This window comes from Gallinula chloropus (assembly GCF_964237585.1).
Source record: "Gallinula chloropus genome assembly, chromosome: 1".
In the NCBI taxonomy this organism is placed as follows: Eukaryota; Metazoa; Chordata; class Aves; order Gruiformes; family Rallidae; genus Gallinula; species Gallinula chloropus.
Window position 1 is genome coordinate 114,055,842 of NC_140085.1, and position 15,461 is coordinate 114,071,302.

The 15,461-nt window shown below is 46.6% G+C and overlaps 1 protein-coding gene across 1 annotated transcript; it reads right to left on the reverse strand.

Moving 5' to 3' along the window:
• Window positions 1-10,598, reverse strand: EPCIP (exosomal polycystin 1 interacting protein). The gene is made up of 2 exons (XM_084262247.1): window positions 10,400-10,598; window positions 1-954 (listed from the first exon to the last, which is right to left on the reverse strand). Exon 2 carries the CDS (start codon window positions 884-886, stop codon window positions 212-214), a length of 675 nt encoding a protein of 224 aa, XP_084118373.1. The 5' UTR covers window positions 887-954; window positions 10,400-10,598; the 3' UTR covers window positions 1-211.
• Window positions 10,599-15,461: the final 4,863 nt, after the last annotated feature.

A 15,461-nucleotide genomic window follows, 5' to 3' on the forward strand; every position in this document is an offset into this window, starting at 1 on the left:
TTGTTTCACATTTTCTTTGTTCTTTAAGAAAGCATTTACTGAATTAGTCTGATAAGCCTGTATTGCTTTAAACACCTCCTTGTAGAATGCTACCACAGTCAGAACGGTCCATCCCATAACAACCCCTCCTGGCCAAGCCAAACAGACTTCAAGAAGTCCCATCTCTCTTAGCAGTTTGCCGTGCCTCCAACTACTGAATATGGTGAATAACTCAGTAAATGAATGTTACAACATAGCTCTTGTTATCCGAGGTTGAGAAAACATTAGAGTACAGCAGGCTGGAGAAGTGCTCCGTGATGCTGGAGACGTTTTCCACACTGTATGACTTCAGCAAAGAATACCCGTTGAAAAGTGAGGTGTCCAGAAAAGAAATATATGCAAGCATTTGCCTGTCTTTGTTTTGCACCGCAGGGGAGTCTTCTTTTTCATTGCTGCTGCTGCTGTAGATGGTTACACTCTGCTCTGGAAACCATCCCTTGACCTTGTTCACCCGCAGCTTCCGAAGTCCCCAAATGGCCAAGTACTCTGTTGGGAGAGGAGCAGTGCCGCAGAAGGACAGCTTCAAATCCCACACCTTTGTGAAGTTGAGGAGCATCTCCAGCACGGAGGTGTCTGTGAACCAGATGGTCAGGTGGCTGTTGTAGGTAGTTTTTTCTATGGTAGCAGGCAGCACCGTTCTGCAATTGCACATCAGGTTTGCCAGGCAGTAATCGCAGTCGCGGATATCCGCTGAGCAGCTGCAGTTGCGGATTGTGTTTTCCTTGGTGAAAATCAGCGTATGGTTCTTCTGACTTCTCACAAAACTGCCAGTGATGTGTATGCCAAGGAAGCCAGCCAAAAGGAGAGCCAGCCAAAAGGAGAAAGCAGAGAAGGCTATTGGCTTCATTAGTACTGGTGCCAAGCTGCCAAGTGTCTCCTTCTTTTAACTCAGTGAATTATATTGCTTGGCCTTACCTACGAGGAAAAACAATTTCCTTATTATACTAAAGACCACTCAACAGTTAATGTTACTTTTGCTTTCCCCACTCATTATCTGTCTCATCTATTCAGAACTGTGTTGCAGTTTTACAGGTCACCCTGCATTAGAGGAGAAGCACAACTACGCTGATCACAGAACCACAGAATCACAGAAACGTAGGGGTTGGAAGGGACCTCCAGAGGTCAACGGGTCCAACCCCCTTGCCAAAGCAGGTTCCCTATGACAGGTCACACAGGAAGGTGTCCAGACAGGTCTTGAATATCTCCAGAGAAAAATGAATTGTGACTCGTGAGCAGGATTTTTCTTTCACTCTTCTGTTGCTCTAAACAGTTTTATCTGATTATGAGGCAGCTTGGACACCCTTTTCTCTATCCAGGAAGCTCCTCAGCCTGCCCAGGAGTTAAGGTAAAGCTAGGAGGCCTCCTGCTTGGTTCTCCTTTCTGCTTTCTCTTTATCCACTTCCCAAGAGATAGGGATGAACAAATGACCCTGTTCTCTACTCACCAAGTGAGGCAGTCTGAGAAGGGCTAAAGACAAGTGTTCAGTTTTACACTGGAATTGCTAAGTAAAGGTTGTGATGACCTTCACTTTAAATCAAGTGGGCAAGGGGAGAGAAAGGAGGAAAGGGAGGTTAAGGCAGAAGCACTGCTGGATGCAGCACATATCCTGAGCTAGGTGGTGTGCCAGTAAAGCCTGCTTTTGATCTGTATGAAGGTACATCTGCTCCAGCCTTAGACTAAGTTTTGGGGACCAAGGACCATCTCTCACTGTGTCACCATACAGCAACTAGCATAGGGTAGATCCTGGCTTTAATGGTTGCTCTGCCCCCCTTCATTCACCCTGGCAAAACAAAGCAGCGCTCCCACACAACCTTATGACCATGAAACATCCCAGCCATGCTCCACCTCAAATGGTTGGGAGTGTGTTTGGTTGGGACTCTTGAATTCTCAGCTACCAGCCACCACTGGCCAAGGCTGAGCCCATCAGTGACAGTGGAGACCATTTGTGATAACATATATATAAAAAAAAAAAAAAAAGAGCAGCAGCTTTTTCAGCCAGAGAGAGGAGTGAGGAAGTGAGATGTGAAAAAAAACTGCAGACACCCAGGTCAGTGAGGAAGGAGGGATTGGAGGTGCTCCAGGCACCGAAGGAGATTCCCCTGCAGCCCATGAAGATCGTGGTGAGGCAGGCTGTCCCTCTGCAGCCTGTGGAGGATGATGGTGGAGCAGAGATTCCACCTGCAGCCTGGGGAGGACCCCACTCAGGAGCAGGTGGAGGCACACGAAGGGTGCTGTGACCCCATTGGAAGCCCACACTGGAGCAATTTTGCTGGGGAGAATTGTGACCCCATGGGAGACCCATGCTGGAGCAGTCTGGGCCTGAAGGTCTGCACCCTGTGGAAGGGACCTGTGCTGGGCCAGTTGGTCAAGAACTGAAACCCTATGGGAAGCACTCACATTGGAGAAGTTTGTGGAGAACTGTCCCCTGTGGGAGGGACCACAGGCTGGAGCAGGGGAAGAGTGTGAGGAGTCCTCCCCCTGAGGAGGAAGGAGAGGCAAAGACAACGTGTGATGAACTGACCACAAACCCCATTACCCACCCCCCTTTGCTGCTGCTGCGGGGGAGAAATGTAGAAAGATTGAGAATGAAGCTGAGCCCAGGAAGAAGGGAGGGGTTGGGGGAGGTGTTTTAAGATTTGGATTTATTTCTCATTACCCTGTTCTGTTTTTCTGACAATAAATTAGAATAATTTTTTTCTAATTTGGGTCTGTTTTGCCCATGATGGTAATTGGTGAGTGATCTTTCCTGGTCATTCTCTTGTCCCATGAGCCTTTTGTTCTGTCTTCTCTCTCCCGTCCATCTGAGGAGCACAGCGACAAAGCGGCTTTGGGTGGCACCTGGCCTCCAGCCAGCATCAACCCACCACACTGCATGGTAGTTTACCCAATATGTGATTTAGCTCTAAAAGTTTTAAGTTCAATTCCTGCTGAAAATTCAAGTGAGAGTGTTCTTTGACTAATATTACATTTAAAAAAAACACTAAAAGTGCATCTTGATATAATAGTTTGTGTCCTATTTCCTGCGTTTCTCACTTATAAGAGGGTATAGTCCTCTAGCCCACCTTTTTTCTTTGAAGTTTGGTCTCCTGTCAGTGACTCTGTAGAAACCACGGTGGTTTTTAGGTGACCAGGATTTTGCCATTCATGGGAGAAGGAAGAAAAAAGAAAGTTATATGCACGTGGGAGAAAAATCTGCACATAAGGAGCAGTGGACTCTGGGCCAGATGTTACCACTGGATCCTTTCCACTGATGTGATCTGTAGCATGTGATAGACAGTTGCATGAAAACATCAGCTTGTTGCTTAAAAGCAGTCAAAAAGTAATTAAATTGCTAAGATGCAACAGGAAAAGGATGGGAAAAAGAGACAGTGCTGTTCACCAGTGACATAAATCACTTGTTTGCTGACTTTGCCTGGTTTGTGCAGTTCAGATTCCATTGTTTCAGAAAGGATGCCACAGAACTGGAAGGATGATGAGATATGGACGAACAGCAAGACTGGTGAGATATGGAAGGCCTTCCTTTTAAGTATGGCGGGACTAGGTAATGTAGGACTCTGTGTGGGAAAAGAGAGGGTTGAGGCAGGATATGGTGGTGACCTATAACAGAGCAAATAGCATGGAGATGTTGAGTAAGGATCAGTTTTTCACTGCTTCTTCCAAGAAGAAGGGCAAGACATCTCAAATAAAAGCAGTAGGGTCACAGCTGACTTGTTGATTCTTAGCAAAGGATACTGGTGGTGCAAAACGTTTTCACAAATACAGGGCAGGACTGGGTAAGGGCAGTGAGGAGAAGCCCACTGCAGTGATCATGCACACAGACACCAGCCCTGGTGACAGAAGGCCCGTTGCGGTGCTGAAAACACTTGCAGGCACAGAGAATCATAGCAGCAAGTATCAGGTGCTCTTGTCCTGTTTGAAATCTCTCCTACGCACCTTCGTACGGCTGCACACAGAGATGGCTACTCGACCAGCTGACAGATCATGGCCATTCTCATACAAGACCTATATAGTGTAAAAGTATGCACACTGACTCAAACGTGATTTAATTTAGTGTGTTGTTCTCTTAAATGAAGGACGCAGGCATTTTAATGCTTAAATGTTTAATCCATGGCGTGGAACATACCAGAAATACCAGTCCAACTGTTAGCTAATGTTTAACTTCAAAGGTCAGACTCATCCAAGCTGTAGCTGTTCTGGTATCATTACTGCTAGATTAATTTGGTCTCCAGTATCTAAGCATCTAATCATGCATCACAATGAAAATCCTATTACCAAACTTCCATGCTGTGCTTATTTTCTCAGCCTTCACAATGCAATAAAATTATTTGGATTTACTGTTTTTGGAGGTGATTTTTTGCAAGAAGAATTGCTAGATGATGTTAACAATATGAGTTTGAACTAAGTAAGAGAGATTTTAATTGGAAACTCAGCATTTCTACATCTCAAACTCCCGTCTGAGTCAAAAGGGGTGATACTCCTTTTTCCACGTAACATTGGCCCCATTTCTTATGTCTGATTTTCCTTATGGCTGGGTAAGCAGTCACCCAACTTCTCTGAGCAGTGGTAGAGTACCCCTACCCCTTGGGAATTACTGATCTTTGGATCCAGTTCTCCTCCAGACACCTGGCAGTCTTTCCCCTGTGCTTTATCTGCTGATTACTGCATTAAAACACCTCAGAAAGGTTTTGAAGTGTGGATATTGGTTTCTAGGAACTGAGGAGATACCTCAGTTCAGGTACCAGAGGGCAAATGTTCAGTGATTACAAAAAGAGTGCTGATAGAAACTCCACCACTGCAAGAGCCTTCTAGGAGATGAAGAGGTGAAAGCAGGATATGTTCAAGCTCAAGAGATTCTTAATTGTCCTGAAGATGTTAATCATCAAAAAGGCTTTGCTCGATTTTCACCTGGCATTTAAGCTTCCTGAAGTCCAAAGCTACCATTCAGTTTTCCTCTTAGACTCCTTTAGAAGACTCTTCCTTGACATTGCAGGGAAGGAAGCCCTCGCAGCATCCCAGATTGGAGGTCTCTGTTATAACCAGATCTTATAAGCTGAATGCTTGGAGAACAGATAGGTCAGTCCTAAGCACCAAGAGCAACTCCATAACAACTAAATAAGTCTATAGTAAAGCATGTCTAGGAGCATCTAGGAGCACAGACTCAGCAGGTGCAGGTGGGTGAGGAGGAGACCCCAGGAGGTAGCTGTGGGTGGAGGCAGCTGTAGAGAGAAGAAGAGGGGAAAGGTGGTGAAGGGGTGGCTGGATGAAGGACAGACAAATCCAGACCAGAGATGGGATGGAGGAATGAAGGAGAATGAAGGCGTAGGAAGCCTTCCTCAGCAAATCAGGAGGCTCTTTGATAGGGCAGAACATGCAGAAAGAGTACAAAACTGAGGTCCCTGGGGCAGGTTTTTTTGCTCACTTTACAAGCATGACTTGACAGAAAGTAAAAAAAAGGGAACAGTGTTTCTCTAGGAGAGCCACCCATTCTGTTTCTGCTTTGAAAATATCCAGTATTTGTTGTTCAGCAATGAACTGTTTCTGCCTTGAAAAAAACCCAAAGAAAATCCAGATCTCAGCAGCTGCTTCATAGTCCCTCCTGCCTGCAGTGCCGGCCTGGGCAAGGGAAAGGCAACCACTGATTTGGAGCTGGGATCTCTGCAAAGGGGAGGGGAGAAGAGAAGCTGCATTTTCTCTCTGAAGCAGCAAAAAAAATCCTCATGATTTTAGGGAAATTTGACCTGCTTCTTGTAGCAATAAGATAAGCCGCATCTAAAAAACCCCAATTCTGAGTAACCTAAATCTAGCAAATGATTTGTTCATTTTTTTTCTGCTGAGTGGGGGCCTTTCAAGTGAAAATCAGACTGGACATGGACACCAGCAGAACACGAATCTGGTTTGATTGCTTCAGCCATGCAATTTTTTAAGATGTGCATCTTCTTTCCAGCATTGAAACACCTGTTTTATTCCATGGTACCCCATTGGTTTTCTAGCACAAGATTCCATCCCCGCTCCTTTTTCTTTGCAGGTTCCTGATAGCTAAAGGAGATTTTCAATGCTTATTTAGTAATAGTGTCATTTCAGGTTTCTGAATTTGCTTTGATCATTCCACTAATTATTTTTTTTAATTTTGTTTTTCCTAATTGCAGGTCTGTGTATTAAGAAAACTGCAAAAAAGCAATAAAAAGCCTTTGACTGTTGTGTGAGAATGCTACTGTCTCAAGGAAAGTTAATCCTATTCAATGGAAGTCCCGAGCCTATACAATTAATTTCTTCACAGGGTGCTTTCTTCCATTCTCTATTCAGAAAAAAAACCTAATTAAAACCCCTCATTGATCTCTTGTGTTAACATGTGCCTATGTGAAAGTGCTGTATTAAGCAAAGAGGAGCTTAAATCCATATAATCTTGTGCAGCTTGAGTAATGTACACAGGATGAATACCAAAACCACCCAATTTAGATCAAAATAGCATGAAAGGCTGGACAACACCAAAAAGCGTTTAGAAGAACTATGAAGGCTGCCTCTTACTTTTACTATTTGCACGCAGGTATGGGAGGGAGGTGTAAAAAATCCCCCGCTGCATTTCAGAGTGAAGGTGACAGCGAGGACGTAGATACAGCAGCTTCACTGGGCTGACCTCACTGGGGACAGCACGTTACTCACCTGCCAAACAGAAACCCCAAAAAGCTGGGGGGAAGGGAGTGCAGAGGGAAGAGCAGGCAAGCTCCTGTTACTCTAAGGGGCAAAGCATGCCCCAGGCTTGCCTTCATCTGTGTACTCTTTCAGTGATATTTAATAGCAGTCTAACCTGTAAAAGGTTTATTGAAAAAGGGGTTCATAAAGACTTCACAGGGTTACTGTTGGGGGGCTGTGCTGTGTTCACATCATGACTAACTGGAGTTTTTTGAAGTGCAATTTCTTTGGCATTCGAAAGAATAAACCGGACTCCCTTTTTTTCCCCCCTTTTCCCCTCAAAGATAATGCTAACAATTTGCTTGAAAGCCTATCGGATCTTCTGGAAAACAAAACAAAACAAAACAAAACACTTTTTTGGTGAAATTGTTACTGGTTTGCAGAGAGGGAGCTGAGAAAGTGAGGTTAGCTTTTAACATCTACTCAACTGAGCAGGTGTTAAAATATGAGATTACAGGAAAGTGTAAAGGGTTAAGCTAAAATGCATAGCCAGTCCCTTAGTAAGCCTAGCCTGAGCCTTCACTGCAGAGCAGCTACCTTATCTGACCAGAAAGCCCTGGGGAGGCTCATGCCTCAGGGAAAACAAAATGCTGGTCTTGACCTTTTTACTCTGGGAGTTTTAAGAGATCCGTAAGTGGGTTGATTGCAGAAGAAGTACTATTTTGTTTTCCATCCCTCTGTTTAAACATTGACTGTATTTATTTAGTTACTCCACAGATAAACGTAGGAAAATAACTGTGTGATAAAAGCTGATGCTGTACAGGCTTCCAGGCTGCAGCGTGATCCTGGCCTGCTGGCAATGACTTGAAAACCGTACTTGGGTTGCTTGTGCAGCAAAAGCCTGGGCTGCTGTCGGTAGGCTGAGCAGCAGCTGCTGCAGCCACGGTGCTGTCAAGTGTAGCGGTGCAAATTCCTGCCCAGCAATGACAAAAATGCATGATAAAATCAGCAGTTCTGTTGCACTGAACCTGAACACCACCATTTGAAAATGTTCCCATAGGGGTATTTTGGTATTCAGGTGTATGAAGACGCCGGGGCAGATAATTTCAGCTACAAACCCCTCTGCGGGATGGTCGGGCCTGTCCGTCCCGTGCAAGGCTTCTGTCCATACTGGAGGAAAACATTGCAGCGGGGAAGGTCGTGACATGTAACTGCAGGGAGGCAAATTAACTGGAGAAAACTCAAGAGAAAGGAGGAAGTCTGGTCCTCCCAAAGAATAGGGAGTGGTGATACCTCCCTTTTGTCCCCTGGATGAAGGCCGCCCTGGGGCAGGTCACAGCCTGATTATTCCCATCCCCGAGAGAGTAGAAAGGATGCATGTGTAAGGCCTTCATTTTCATGCCCTGGCCTTCATTTTCATGCCCCGCTGCACACACGCAGACTACGCTCTTCCTGATAAAGAGCCAGGGGCTAAAATGAGTGGCAAAGATTAGCTCTGCCATACCAGCCAGACCTGGAGCTGTTCCAGCTTGGAGGTGTGCACAGCACATGCTGTCCGGGAAGGCTGACACACATTGATCTGGGTATTCACCTCTGAATTGCACCAGGATAAGCATTTACATATATGGAATGCGAGAGGTAAGTGGTATAAAGCTTTACCAATTTGGGAGGAGAGCACTGTTCTGCACAGCTTTAAAAAGCACCAGCAGATCCTTTGTACCTTATCCGCTCGAGCACCATAGGCAGGATTTATTACACCTCTGGAACCACACTGAAATCCGTGGTATAAATCTGATCTGATGAAATGGAAAATCAGGATTTTATTTCTAGCAGCACTGTTATGGCAGCGTGCCTCCATCCCGCCGGCCAGTACAACCTAGGACCTCAAGTCCCAGTTGTCTGACGGGTGGCTGCAAAGTGCTTTGAGAGCCTGGGAGGGAAGGCAAAATAGGTTTCTTCCTGTTGCTCTCTAGCCAGGCATCTATTATAGTCTGTTGACTGTTCGATACTTCTCTGCAGTGCCTTCTGCAGCTTCCAAATAACAGAAGCACTAGCAGCTTGAACTCTGGTCCTGATGCTTATGAGAAAGCCCTGCACCATAAAGGTGTGTCAGTAATACAAAATCACGCCCTGGCTTTGTGTTAGAGAGAAACCCCAGAGTAGATAGTTATATGTTACACTGTGGATCTTACTTCTACTCTAAATTATAGGTTAGGACTTTTTAATATTTCCTCATTGGCTTCTTGAACAATCTAGCCTTCTTCCTTTCAATAACCTCTTTTTTTGTTGTTGTTGTAAATGAGACCCCATAGTAAATACAATTTCCTATCATAATGGTGCTGGTTCTGAACACACTGAATGTATGTAAGCTACAATGTTGGGGGGGTTATGCTTTCTGTGATTTAAAGTCTTAGAGTATTAAAAAAATTAAAGTATTAAAAAAAAAAAACAAACCAAAAGAAAAGAAGGTGTGTACACTTGCATAAAGCATGAACTCATACACCCACAAACGCACAAGCACCAACAGCAAGTAATTTTGTAATTGCGAGGTACATGCGATCAAATCCCTGATTATTCATCTGTCCTCACCTTCTGGGCAATGAGGTGTCAGCGCTGCCTGAAAACCAGAGTTATCCTTGGGGAGGCTCAAGCTGAGCACTTGGACACTGAGTACAAAAATTAATGGTAAAGCCACTTTTAAAAATTATCTTTTTTTTTTTTTTTACATCAAACCAGCTACTACCTGGAGCAAGGGTACCTACAGTGAGTGGACTTTAGGGAAGAAAGCCTGACTGCAATTTCTTTGTTATTATTTCCCAGTGCCCTTTCTAACCTGACCTGGACAAAAGTTCAAGTTAAGCATTACACTAAATTAAAGATTTGCCAAGCCCCAAGTGTAATGCTTACTTCATGAATGAAAATGGCATAAAAAGCATACTTTAACACTTTATTTTCTCTTGTTCAAACCTTAAATGAGGAGGAAAAAAAATAACTGAGAGGAGAAAGCTGCACAGTAGAAAGCTGTTATGAAATGTGAATGGTCACTAGGCCGCTGGAGACCAAAACTCAGGAGTTGGGGTCCCTGGTGGCAGGTATCTCTGCTCTCTTTCCCTCACTCAGATACTGGATGTTATCACTGAGATGTGTAGAGATGGTGGATTCACCTTGTTCTGTCCTTACTGTATCACTGGCTTGACTTGTAAATTAAATGGCACAATAAACCACAGGTATAAACCACAGGTAAATTAAATGGCAGAATAAAACACAGGTCTTAGCTGCTCTTTCCCTGATCCTTCTCTGCCAGTGCTCTTCCCAAGGCACTTTTAACTGAACGACTCAACTCCTGTCAACTGGAATAATTCCCACCAGCACGTCTGTCACCTTTAAAGATTTCCCTAAAGAAGTGTTTGCAAAATGAAGCAAAAGCACCCACTGTTCTTTGTGGGTACTATTCATAGAGGTATTAATTATTACCTAAGGCACACAGATACAGCATATAAACAATTGCAACACTTGAAAGGCAAACTTTGCAGAATCTGTTATTTCACCATGATTACAAAACAACAAGTCTGACAAAAAACACCCAACAACCTGCCAGGAACAGAGTTACCAACAAGTAAATAATAGTGCTGGAAGAGAAGCAGCCTCATTCCTAAAAAATGCAAGCTATTAAACGTCCCTCTCTTCTTTCCCCCCACCCTTCAGAGCTGAAACAAAGACAGCGACTTACTCTTTCTCCGGATGCCAACGGATGGGTCCGTCACCGCCCGTCTTCCCGCTTGGCTGAGCTTGCCGAGGCAGGGATGCTGGGCTGCGGCTGGGAGCGGGGTCAGCCCGCGGGGCAGGTGGCAGTGGCTCCACTCCCACTCGCTGCTGCTCTTTTATGTTTTCGCGGGCGTGCAACCCCTGCCGTTCCCCCGACAACCAGGAGAGGGGTCCAAGGTCTAACCTTATCATTAACGCCACAGTGGAAGGATCCCTACCTGTCTTCGTTACCTCTGGTCCCATGGTCAGGTGTGCTGACCCACATGAAGGGCTAGAAAGGCTTAGGGGTGACCGACAGCCTCCCTGCTTGTTCCAGGAGGGGAGCTGGGGTATAACCGAGTGGTGGGAGATGGTGACCCATTTTCGCAAGGGGATGGTCAGTCTGGTGGTGCACAGGGAGGGGGATGGGACCTCTGGCGTGCTGAGCTCCCCTCCCAGCACTGTGCTGGCCCTTTTTTGGGGAGCTCTGTGGCCATCCCCATGGCACGGATTCTGCTCTGTCAGCTTTCTGGGGGCTTTGTGTATATGTTTAAAACAGAAAAAAATCCCAGGTCCTTTTTGAAAGCCTATTTGCCCACCTGGAAGGAGTTTCATTTCACAGCTTAACAGAAGCTCAAACAGAGGCTCAGCCTTAGCAGAGGTTGAGAGCATCACAGCCGCTGCTCAGATGCTGTGAATCCTTCTCCATGATCCAGCACAGAAAGCAACTTGGGGCATGTTGTAGAATGCTGTTACTGCAGGGGAGTACCTACCAGAAGCTAGAATCCCTGCTGCTAGCCTGGTACTGACTAGCCAGAATAACCGGTGAGATTATTTGTAAAGACAGGCCAGTTGTAAGCAGCTTCACAAGGAAACACCTAGAAAAACCATGGGGCAACATGCTGCGGGGTAAAGGTTCTCTGGCTAGGCACCTGCGGGCAACAAAGAGGAAGAATCACTGTGATTCAAATGAACAGATATTTGGTGATTTAAAAAAAAAATAAACCCACAAAACACCCACCCAGCAACCTGGCCTCTACACGCCCAAGGAGCCTTCTGGGAACTGCTGCTGCTGTTACCTCAGTAAGGGCATTTGTTCAAAGCCAGAAGTCAGAGTGTCATCTAGGCCCATTGAGACACATGAATTTCCTCTGTGAAGCTGCTTATGAGTGGCCTGTCCTTTCAAATTACAAGATGCCCATTCAGCTCCTGAAGCCAAATGATGTTCTGGGAAGCCCTGTTTTGTAAAAAATGCATGGGGTGTGCATCAGGCAAATCGGAGGAGCTCATAGGATCTGTTCACTAGCGTACTTCTCTCTTATTAATGTTAACACAGTAAGAGACACTTTGCCCTCCTTATATCACACCTACGGCATGAATTTGACTCTGTTTACACTTCCCAGAAAGGATAAACACCACCTGCCTCAGGTCACTGTATAGCTTCAGCTCTGAAAACATCAAACCAAAGCGCTTGGGCGACACGGTGAAGCAAACTGCTGGCAGGTTCAGGCCTGTGCTAAAAAAGCTGAGGTTTCAGTACCTGGCTATAGCTACGCAGGGGAAGCAGTTTTCAAAGCCTGTGGTTTCCCTCAAGACACCCTTTTTTTTACAAGCTGCTTATCTAGCAGGGGGAGAGGGAGGTGGAAAAATGGTGTTTGTGGGGTGGCCTGGTGCAAGGAGCACGGCTGCCATCCTGTGGCACACAGCCAGCCTGTGGGCACAGACCGGATCTCCAACACCTGTTGGTACCACTTATTAGCATCTGCATTGGAGTCATGTCTTCTGAGCCTGAATAACACCACACTGCTGTTTACACAAGCTGCTGTACAATCTGAGAGGAGGCCCTTGCCTGTCCGGAAAGAAACAGGGAGCTCCTCAAGTTGCACAGCGGAGCAGAGGGGAAACTGGGGGGCTTTGCCATTGAAATGACAGCACCTTTTCTGTCATGTCTGCCTGGAGGTATAAGCCTCGTCATCAAGCCTTTCCTGTCCACACGAGAGAACAGTCTTGCTATTCCAACTAAGGGTCTGAACTATGCAAAAACTAGGAAAAAAAATCCAACCCAACTGTCCAAGAGTTTGTTGTTTCAGTTGCACCTTCCTGCTGCAAAGAGACTGCCCACATTGCTGTGGTCTAGTTGTGGACATGTTGGCTGGCTCTGCTGGACAAATCAAAATTAATCACAGAAAGGCAGGAGCGAGCCCTCTTTTCTACCTGAGGGTAGCTCTCTGCTCAGCCAAGGGGGTACCGTGAGCAATCCCTGTACTACCATACTCCATTAGGCAACAATTTCTTCTTAATTGCTGAGTTACTTTCCAGAGGACCAGGTTCTGCAGTATGCCAGGCAATCCCATCACTGTCATTTCACCTCTCGCAATGCTGCAGGATCAGACTCAACCTCCAATGGGTTCAGAGCCAGGCAAAGGGAGGGGTGTCAGCCCTGTCTGGGTTTGGCTCTGTTCTACAGACTCATAGGTGAGCCTAGCAGCTTCTGCCCAGCAGTGCTCCTGCTTACAGCTGGCATCTCTCAGTATGTCATCATGGGGAAAGGTAACATGTTCCTGTCTACACACAAAGTGGAGTGTGACAGAAGTGCTGGCGTAAGATAATAAATACATTTTGCCATTTGTCTTTACAGCAAAAGAAATGTAACTGTTAGCTGTTCTCTGTGTGTGCTTCTGGAACTGGGAAATTATTCCGAGTGTCAGTGCTCCTCCAGGGAGAACGTGAAGGCTTGAGAGTGGGGTGCTTTTCCCCCTTGGCCTGTGCATCCTTCTCCTGGGAATGGGAAGAGAAATCCTATCAGGCATCAGAAATGCTGCAGCCTGAGGTGAATCAAAACAAGCAGCAACTCTGCAAGAGGCTGAGTAGCAGAGAGGTTTTATGGAACGAAACGAACATCCCACAGTATGAAATAGTATAATATCCCATATGCTGACATAGAGTAGTAACCCATATGTCCTGTATATACTTACAACAACAGTATTAAAACCATGTGAATTGAATGATAATTGGGTATGAGCAATGGATGCTTGTTCCTGAGTCAAACAGCATTAACCATTACGGTCGGTAGTCGCTGTTCAGTGTCATCCTTAAAGTGAACCGGATGTTATATCCTGTTGTCAAGGGATGAATAAGTAAGCACCAAAACTCTACTTCCTCACTTGGTGGCAACCAGTGCTCTTCTGAACCCACAGGCCAAGAACTGCGTACACACATTGAGATAATCTTTCCAGCTCAGGCTCCAGCAACCTGATGAAAAACAAGGAAAGAAGCTAGCTGTACTGACAGCCAGCTTATTTCAGAGGACTTTACTTTTGTTTCTTCTCAGAAATAAGCAAAAAATGATGTGCCTAGCCAAAAATGTGAACCCCTCCTGACATAATGTTCTTTCCAGAGCACATCCATGCTTGCTGCTGCTGCTGGACGTACAGTACAAGTAATTTTATAACACAAAAAGGACTCAATGAAAATCCTGTTAAAAACACTTGAAGTCAGACCTTGTACTGACTTCATCCAAGCCAACAGGTGATTTCAGGACTATAATTCTGCAGGGTGCTTAATTGTATTTTATCACTGCACACTGTAGGGGAAAAAAAGGAATTAATGTTATTTGAAAAGGCTGAGCAGCATGTGCCTCCCCCATGCACCTCCCCTAAACAGTCATTTTTCTGCTGGTACTCATATGAGGCACCGAGGACTGGACATACATTATACAGAATATTGTTTGGTTTAGAGCTGTATGTCGTGGCTTTCTGTTGGCTTGGATTTGGTCATATACAACAATCCCCAGAAGAACTGTACCATCAGTTAGGGCTGTAGTTTTTGTTGCGGAGACAGTCATCCACTAACAGCTAAACTAAAACCTCCATCTGATTCCATGCAGACGGCACTGTTCAGGTCCTTGGTGGTTATGCCTAGATTTTGGCTGATGTGTGGCTCTGCTGACCTTGGCTTTGCGAACATCATTGCCACTGAGCAGTTGGGTGCGGATTCAGCAGCTTAGAGATCATTAAGGAAATCGAACTGCTGGTGTTGAGTGATGTGGTAGCCAACTGTGCGATTCCTTCATGTCCTTTGACAGCAAGAAGCTCTCATCTGCCAGCTGGAGCTGCTGGTCTCTGAGCGGAGGAGAGGGACTGGGCCCTTCTGTTCCTCAGAGAGATGCAACCTGTAGCAGGTCCATAACTCTGTGCCAGCATGCTGTTGAGATAAAGGCCAAACTTCCTATCCCGCCAACCTTTCCTTTGCATTCCTCTTCTTCCAGGGCACCAACTACCCACTCGGGCAGTCTCTGAGGCGCTTCTACATCACTAAGTATAACTAATAACAAACCCCGTCTAGCAATCAACAACCTGTTTGATCTTCAGAGAGGCAGCCTGGCAGCTCATCTTGACAGCCCGAAGCACGGGAGGGACAGGAGCAGCTCGGTTGCTGCAGGCACGTCCGTCTCTGTGGTCCTCCTGGGGGGCTGTGGGGTAGAAGCGGGAAGGACGAGGACAGAGAGCCTACAGCAGAGTTTCCATTTGCAGCCAGCTTTGCTTTAGCTGCCTCAGGGTGTGGGGCAGGGGGACCTTGTCCCCGCCGGCAAGATGCTGCCCAGACATACCTGGGGTCCGCGCAGCAGACACTGCAAAGGTGTAAGCAGCAAATTAAGGAACTGGCGTGGGGAGAGGGATCCCCAGTGCTGTCGGAGGGGTTTGTATAACAGACAGATGTGAGAGCAAAGCTGGGGGCGGGGAGGGGGCGCACACACCCCACGGAGCACCGATCGAAAACCACCGCCCCGGCCAGGCTGCTGCTGCCGCTGCCGGCCGCGTTGCGGGGTAACAAGGCGAGGGCGGCTGGACCGGGCAGCACGGTCCCTCAGGCCGGTACGCCTGTCCGCCTGGCCGGCCGTGAGGGGCGGGCGGCGCAGTAGCGGCTAACGGCCACCAGGGGGTGCTGCTGCCTCTCCCGCCGCTGGCGGGACGCGGCCGGCCCCGCCAACCCCGCAGCGCCCGGCCCTGCCGACAGGCGGCGCCCGCAGATTCGGCAGCCGCGCCGGG

Bases quoted from the DNA above. Each gene is read 5' to 3' on its own strand.
- EPCIP (XM_084262247.1), bottom strand. From the start codon at position 886: ATGAAGCCAATAGCCTTCTCTGCTTTCTCCTTTTGGCTGGCTCTCCTT.